The 7,852-nt window shown below is 37.7% G+C and overlaps 1 protein-coding gene across 23 annotated transcripts; it reads right to left on the minus strand.

Annotated features, from left to right (window-relative positions):
- Positions 1-2,549: 2,549 nt before the first annotated feature.
- Positions 2,550-6,833, minus strand: LOC104906797 (uncharacterized). 23 transcript variants are annotated; one of them, XM_057393673.1, is made up of 6 exons: positions 6,563-6,830; positions 5,376-5,440; positions 3,848-4,020; positions 3,628-3,755; positions 3,329-3,457; positions 2,550-2,752 (listed from the first exon to the last, which is right to left on the minus strand). In XM_057393673.1, exons 3-6 carry the CDS (start codon positions 3,853-3,855, stop codon positions 2,679-2,681), a joined length of 339 nt encoding a protein of 112 aa, XP_057249656.1. In that variant the 5' UTR covers positions 3,856-4,020; positions 5,376-5,440; positions 6,563-6,830; the 3' UTR covers positions 2,550-2,678. The 23 variants fall into 23 exon arrangements, 8 of the variants coding, with proteins under 8 accessions (XP_057249656.1, XP_048497262.1, XP_010693913.1 ...); XM_048641305.2 differs by having other exon boundaries at positions 3,848-3,939; positions 6,563-6,829; XM_010695611.4 differs by having other exon boundaries at positions 3,848-3,917; positions 5,359-5,440; positions 6,563-6,829.
- Positions 6,834-7,852: the final 1,019 nt, after the last annotated feature.

The following is a 7,852-nucleotide window of genomic DNA, read 5'->3' on the forward strand; positions in this document are numbered from 1 at the left end:
TTGGCTGAATTGTCTCTTCAATCTTTTTTGTCGCCGGATGCTTTGCTTCCGCACAAACTTCCGTATCATGGATGAATGCCTCTGCTTCTTGAAGGGCTTCGGTCAGAGTGGAGATCTTCTTCTTTACCAACTCAAATTTAAAGCTTCATGGCCTTAGACCCCTGATGAAGGCCACCCCTGCATTCAGATCCTGGATATGCAATGCTTCTAAGTTAAATCTCTTCACATAGCTTCTCAAGGCTTCTTTAGGCCCTTGGACGACCTTGCCCAAATGCATGCTGGTCTTCTGCTCCTGCTGGTTTGCTACAAAGTGGCTAGTAAACAAGATACTAAGCTTAGTGAAATTATTCACCGAGTTAGGGGGAAGATTATTGAACCACTTTTGAGCTACTCCTTTCAGTGTGGCTGGAAAGTTCTTGCACCAGGTAGCATCATCAAACGCTTGAACATACATTTGATGCTTGTATGCTAATAAATGATCATCTGGATCTGTAGTGCCATCGAAAGGCTCTATCGTCGGAAGCTTAACCTTTGGGAATGGGGGAGACTTCATGATTCTGGCCGAGAATGGAGTCGGCCAGTTAATCTTGAATTCCCCAGCATGTCCCTCACTGGGTATGTGCTCCCGGCGATGTTCTTTTAACACAGGATTAGAGGAGGTGTTAGCTAGGGCTTGACGCCTATACATCATAGGTTGCAAAACCATTTTTTCTTGCCTTGGCTAAACAACCGAATGTCTTTGACTTCTTTCTTCAGTTCTGGATGGGATCCTTAATGGGGGATCCTTCATGTAGGGAGTAGACCCTGAGGCCGAACGCTGAAGGGCAGCTGCCTTCTTGGCTTCCACGTACTCTCTTGCATCTGTCTCCATCTTATGACCACTAGGAGGAATATTATCTCCTGGACGGACCACCAACTTCCAGTTCATCTTTCTTCTTGGTTCACTGACTGCTGGTTGCTTCCTTTTTGGCAGTTGCTTGGTCAGTTCCTGCCGAGGAGGTCGGCTTGTCCCTGGAGGCCTGGACGACCTTCCTGCGACTGCCCCCTAGGCGGCCGCACAGCGACCTGGTCTGGGTTAACATGAAAAAACAGCATGTTATTTTTTATTTGCTCCTCCATGACAGCGGTCATCCTAGTCTGGAAGTCATTCAAGACAGTTTCCAGATAGGCAACTGTCACTGCACGCTCAGGATTTTCTTGAATGATAGGGTCCCTGCTCCATCTAGAGAGACGAACAGTAGCAGAGGGCCTATCTCTTCCTCTAGGTGGCCTTTCATCGCCCACCGTATCTTCCACTTGAATCTCAAAACTTCTATTCCTAGCAACATTGGATGAGTAACAATCAGTCATTGTTGCGTCTCACCACAAACGGCGCCAAATGTTATGTAGTGCTTGACTCATAAATAATTACTACTATCCCCAACAATAGGTTATAGAATAGGAGACTTGTGTAACAACGCCTAGACTCAAAACCCGAACATGAGCTTCGTCTTTTAACCTGCAAAAAAGGGACCCATACTAGAGGTTTGGGTGGTATTTCCCCCTCCGAATCTCAAGTCAGGTATTAGGAGTATGAAGGAACTTTTAGAGAGAAAAAGTAGAGAGAAAGAAAGTATTTATGGCAGAATAACAGTACTATTCTCTGAAAAACGTACATTTCCCCTGATTTCAAGGACTATTTATATGACTGTTGTACCTTGATGTCACCCTAATTTGGGAGCATCTGATTGGCTAAGCAATAATGTTATGACACGTGGCAATCACTGATTGTAGAGTACACATCACCCTTTATAGAAAGATGTTTGTTTTGTACTTGTGTTTACTGGGCCTAAGTACAGGTTGGGCCATAAGAAGGGCTTAGTACACCTTTCTTTATTCAGAAAAATGTACTTTAGTCAATACAAGCTTATGATCCATGTACTTTACAACAGCAGCAGAGTGCCACTTGCAGGGCTGTAATGGGGCCACGTGTTACATTTATAGCCGTTGATTTTTAGGCTACAACAGGTATCACTCTAATTACTACCATTTATAACCATAAACAAGGACTGGTATAACTCTAATTGCTACTTCATGTAACTCTAAATAAATGATGCCATAACTCTAATTACTTCTTTTTATAACTTCAACCAATTCATTTGAGGAAGATCAAATTGGATTTGGATCGAACTTAAAGGTATGCTAAACTGATAAATTTGTCTTATATAATTTTAAAGTTGAAAAATGATAAGTTATGACCATAAACTTAACACTAGTGGAAAAAACCCCACCTGATGCGGTCAAAACTAGCCTTTCAGATGCGGTTTTAGTTCGCATCAGGTGGGGGCGCAACAGGTCACTAATCATTTCTGATGCGGTCCAAAACCGCATCAGAAAACGATAATCTGATGCGATTTTAGTAGAAAACCACATCAGATTAGGTGATAATCTGATGCGGTTTTCCACTAAAATCGCATCAGATAATTGGAAATTTGTTTTTAAAAAAATTCAGATCAAACTAACTAATCCGGTTTCCAGCAAGAATCAGATCAACTAGTGGAAATCAAAAATTAAAAAAAAATTAGCTGCCACAGCAGCCTGTAGACTATTATTACTCTGAGTTCAGCACATGTATACATTAAAAACTGTAAGTAAAATACACCAGCAAAACATGAACAAAAATTAACCCAATAGAAAATTCATTCTCCCAGTTCTAGAGAACTGATGCTGGACCCATTAGTAACACATGACCCCTTCTGATTTCTCTTTGAAGCTGTAGACAGGAGAGAGAGAGAATACATTCAGAGTTGTCGGGTGAAACCTTTAGGCTCTCCTACTCCCGGTTGGAGCAACCTAATCCAGAAATGGCTGATGAACTATTTCTTGATTATTTCAGAAGTACAAATCAGGTTGAGAAATTGTAGGCCAGTTGTCAGTATGCATTTAAGGGAGCAAAACTGAAACATTTCATCTCCAGCATTTTTATGTAATTTAGGAAAAACTAACAAAAATATATTATTAACTATGTGAATAAAAATAGATATAATGATACCAAAGTTAGAAACATCTAAGTCAAAGGAATTATGATGCTAGAGGTGAATTCACTTGGTCATAAAAATTTATCATTCTTTCTGTTGCTTTAAATGTCCAAAATTTCAATTTAGACATTACTGTGTTTGTCTCTGTTATCACAGTTTATCAAGGTTCACAGCTCAGTCATATTTTGTGCATTTACTTAGTCAATCTATTTTTGTTTAATGACCTATTATTCCAGTAATATATTTGTCAAATAATCTGTGTAGGAAAGGTTATATAGGCTTAACATTTAGCAGAGGATTCATCTAATCACCTGTTTGAGAGGACAAGAAACTAGCAGCAGAATCAGGGATCTTAAGATGGTGAAGTGCATACAACAGCGTGCCAGTTTGTAATAGTTTAGCACTTGCTAGCTTGAGGGGGGTGTTGGTGTACGGTGTACCTGTCATATGTATCGTAGTGAAGCTCAAACTGCTCTATGATCAAGCCTTAAGCTTAGAGAATCATAATGTGCCAGTTAGGGCTAGCTGGAAAGTTAAAACTAATTCTTTCTTTCATTCTAGTATCTTAAGATTTTATGTATTAAAGCTCTACAAGAAACCATATTATAACCTTTATCTGCTTTCCTTTTCGATGTTGAAGCGGTTTCCTCCGATCTGTAAGAAAAAGTACACCCCCTTTGTTGACCGCTGGACTCATCCTCAATGCCTAAACCGGCATTGCCTAGTTCAGTCGGTTGTCTGTATTAGTTATTAAATTAAATCTTTGAAAAACTAATAAAAGGAACAACAGGTTTTATAAGAGTTGTGTTCTAGTTCAGAAGTTGACGTACCCATTCATAATGTTGGGTACAAAGCCCTGCTAAAAAACTTTTGGCAGTTGTAGCGTTTAAGTCGCTGATGCTGCAATCATTCAGGTTGTACTCTTCAAAACATACTAGACCTTATTACATCAATTATAGGAAACTAACATTTGAAGGCTATACAAGAGCGACAAGTGCAGCAACTATAAACAAGAAGAACCATGGTTTAATTTAAGGTATATATAGTATGGGGGGGGAGGTATATAATCTAATTCAATACTCACCGCATATATAACATAACTATCTTAGACATGGGGCTGACCGTGAAAGTAATGAAATAAAGAGAAAAAGAGAGGTGGAGGATAATAATGAATGAAATTATTTAGTGAAATTGAATCAAGTATGTCTACTCTCATTTCTGCTTTCTAATTCCATGAGTTTCATTTCCATTAGCAAATGTCTCTCAACATCAGCCAGCATTTCCCATGACATACACACGCAAAGTAATCATACACAAAACTCATTGTTAAGTATAAATGTGATCATGAACATTTGATGTTAATTAAGCCATTCTGGAATAGTCCTAGAATGTGACAGCAGGTAGAATAGATACAATAATATATCTAGAAGCATCTCATACCATTAAAAAAAGGGATAATTAGTCTGACATCACAGAACTTCCTAGAGAGAGGAAAAAAGGAGCAAATTGAGGAGCTTTGTTCATACTATTACTATTACAAGAAGAAAGAACAATTGGTTTTGCATTTTAAAATGTTGAACCGTGTCCTAGCTTAAACATAACACCTCTATGGTCATAGCTCATAAGCAGGGTAAGTTGGTCCAAACTCCAAAGATAAAGCGCCAACCAAGGTTTTGATAGAAAGATATGGTCTCATAAAGTTTGTGATAGGTACAGTTGCGGTAACCCCTAAAGCATCTTTTGTGAGAACAATACTTCCTTAAAAAGTAGTAGCAGCACCCCCACATTCTACTTACCTTAAGAAAAACACCTAAGTACCTAAAATTTTAGTTAACGAACTCATCAAGTATAAATTGACGAAAATAATATGCTTTCAAAAGGAAATTGAAGATTGCAGTGGGGCTGGGAAAGAGAGAAAAAACATAAATTTCGGTTAATTTATGATACATTAGGTGATAGACATGTTACGTCCTCTATCCTGTTTTGATTTCTCCGTTAATAGAGGTAGACTATCTCTTTTCGTTTTTGGTCGAGTGGAGTTGATAAAAGACAAAAGTAGTGAGACCAAACATAATAGTGAGTGCATGGTGTCAAAACAAGGTCGCATCGTATCGTAGAGCTGAGCATCTAGCAATACCCAACAGTAAAAAGTCCAAAATCAAGAAAGTAGAGCTAAGCATCTCAGAATTTCAAACCATACTATATATACCAATATATGATCGATTCTATAAGCTGTGAAATACTTCGCCATCTAAGACAAGGGAAATAAAGCAGAAAGAACATTTGATTTAACATAAAATCCACACATAATTGGAGAAGCTAATGAGTACAGTAATAATACAGTGAAGTCTCTTAAACCTGAGTCAAACGAGCACGCCACCATCCATAGTAGTGGGACTGTCTTCTGAGACAAGTTTCTCAAGCTGCAGAAACAGAAACCTTCTGTTAATATATTACTCACAATCAGATAGTTGCTTTAGTTAAAAGTGTAAACATGCCTCTCCATCACTCTTCATACATGCCTACAAGCCAACATCTTGTTTAAAGGTTGAAATAGAAACAAACAATCAGAAAGCAAAACTTGTTTACCTTCTCTTCAGAAAAATGGGAAAAACGACCCCACTTCAGAAATGTTTGGCCTTGGCTAGGAAAACACTACTTTAATACTTCATGCCGTTTACATCACAATCATTCACTCATAAACTGATTTAATTATTGAACTAAATTGGATAATCGTACAGAATGCGACAATTGCATAAAATGAAATCCTAAGCAGGCTAGCAGCTTTGAAATTGCTCTTGAGTTGTACACTTCAACCATTTTACTTCTGAAACTTACCCATTTTAATAAATCAATCACCTATGTTGAGCTCTATCATAGATGCTTGAATTCAATAAAGGCCACATCTAGTACTCTGTTGTGGACTTCTATTAACTTACTGTTATATTTGAAGGCACACTACTTAATCAAACAAGAATAATTATGTAAAGATAACAGACAAGCAAAAATCATAAAGAACACACATGTGAAAACACGGGAACTGGGAGAAAAACAACCAACAATGCACTAGCACTTTGAAACGAAGTATGTGAGATAAATACAAGGCTCTCCATATCTATCTATAATCTCACAGAGTCACATATCTAAGCCCCAACGTGTTTAACTCTCATAAGCACCACACACAACAACATACATCACCCTAAAAAAACGTATACGGACATAAATCCAAAACATTAAACAAAAAAAAAAACATATCAACATAAAAAAACTAAAAATAAAAACATATTGAACAATTTCATAACAAATATAGGGCACAATTCTCACAAGGAAATTTCAATCAAATAGCGAAAAGAAAATAAAAATCAGAGCATACTTCTAAACCCTAAAAAAACGAGAAAAGGATCGAAATCGCATGTAACTATCATTCTAAACCCTAAAAAAACGAAAAAAAGATTTGTAATCGCAACTAAAATAAAAAACAAACGAAAACAACTGACTGATGGCAAAAAAACAAAACGAAATCGCATTAATTGAAATCGCCTCACTGAGTTGTTGGTCTTCGCTAATGGCGTTGTGTTGCTGGTGAAGAGAGAGATGACGGTGCTGGTAGCGTTTAAGGTGAAAAGAGGATGAGATGAAGAGAGAGATGACGTTGCTGGTGGCGTTGCGGTGAGAGGTTGAGTTCCGCACTTCCGCTATTTGATGAGGAGAGAGAGTGAGAAAAAAGGCGTATGGTAAGTGAAGTGAGAGAGGAGAGGTTGGGCTGTAACTTTTGGGTTGTAACTTGTGGGTCGTTTCAAGGGAGAAATCTGATGCAGTCCCATAAACCGCATCAGATTATAAAAAAACCCCATCAGTTTTTTAATCTGATGCGGTCCACAAGAGGACCGCATCAGATTTTCCTCCCAGCTTTCCTTCTCATTTTTTTAATTGATTTTCTGATGCGGTTTTGTAAAAAATGCATCTGTTACTAAGTGACAAGTGAGGTTTTTTCCACTAGTATAAGTTGGTCAATAAACTAATAAGTTATGCCGATAAACTTGCCAATTTGTGCTCCTAATGTGATAACTTTATTTATGCCATAAATTAGTAAATGATATTCATAAACTGGTAAAAAGAAATACAATCCTAACTACATGTTATTCGAGTATAATCCAAATTATATGAGTTGTCTTCCCAAATTTATCCATCACATATTATAACCTATTTAGCAGGTTACCTCATCCACATGGCGTAAGGTGGTTCGTAGATCTTTTTTTTATAAAAACTTTCTTTTGTCTCTTCATTCCTCTCATTACCACCAACCCTCCCCTTCCACAGCTCTCCACTGTCCAAATCCACCACACCACCACCCTCCCCTCGCCTGCCACCCCTTCTTGTCCTCCCTTGCTACACCCTCAAATTATCTCAGTTTCAAAATTCCTAAACTCCCCTTAATGACTAAGATCAGATTCAGTTTATGAAGACATTTTTGAATCAGTTTAACTTATCTCTATTATATAAGCCAAGGGAGGAGGTGTGGTGTCCTCTTTTGAAGTGATTAAAATACCCTTAATGATCTAATTAATGGAACGAAAAAAAATTACAAAAGCAAATCATTTAAAAATTCTCATTCCAACTTGCCATTTAAAACAAGTTTGTTATTTCACTAGTAACACTACAAGAGGGGGGGTGAATTGTAGTGTGGAACTTATTGCCCAAATAATGCAGAATTTAAAACATAAGCAATAAGGAACTAAAAGTGCAAGAGAGATTTTTACGTGGAAACTTCTTGTCTCAATACAAGAAGAAAAACCATGACCTACTCAGGATTTAAACTCTTCACTATAATAGGA

Source organism: Beta vulgaris, chromosome 3 (genome assembly GCF_026745355.1).
Source record: "Beta vulgaris subsp. vulgaris cultivar EL10 chromosome 3, EL10.2, whole genome shotgun sequence".
NCBI lineage: Eukaryota > Viridiplantae > Streptophyta > Magnoliopsida > Caryophyllales > Amaranthaceae > Beta > Beta vulgaris.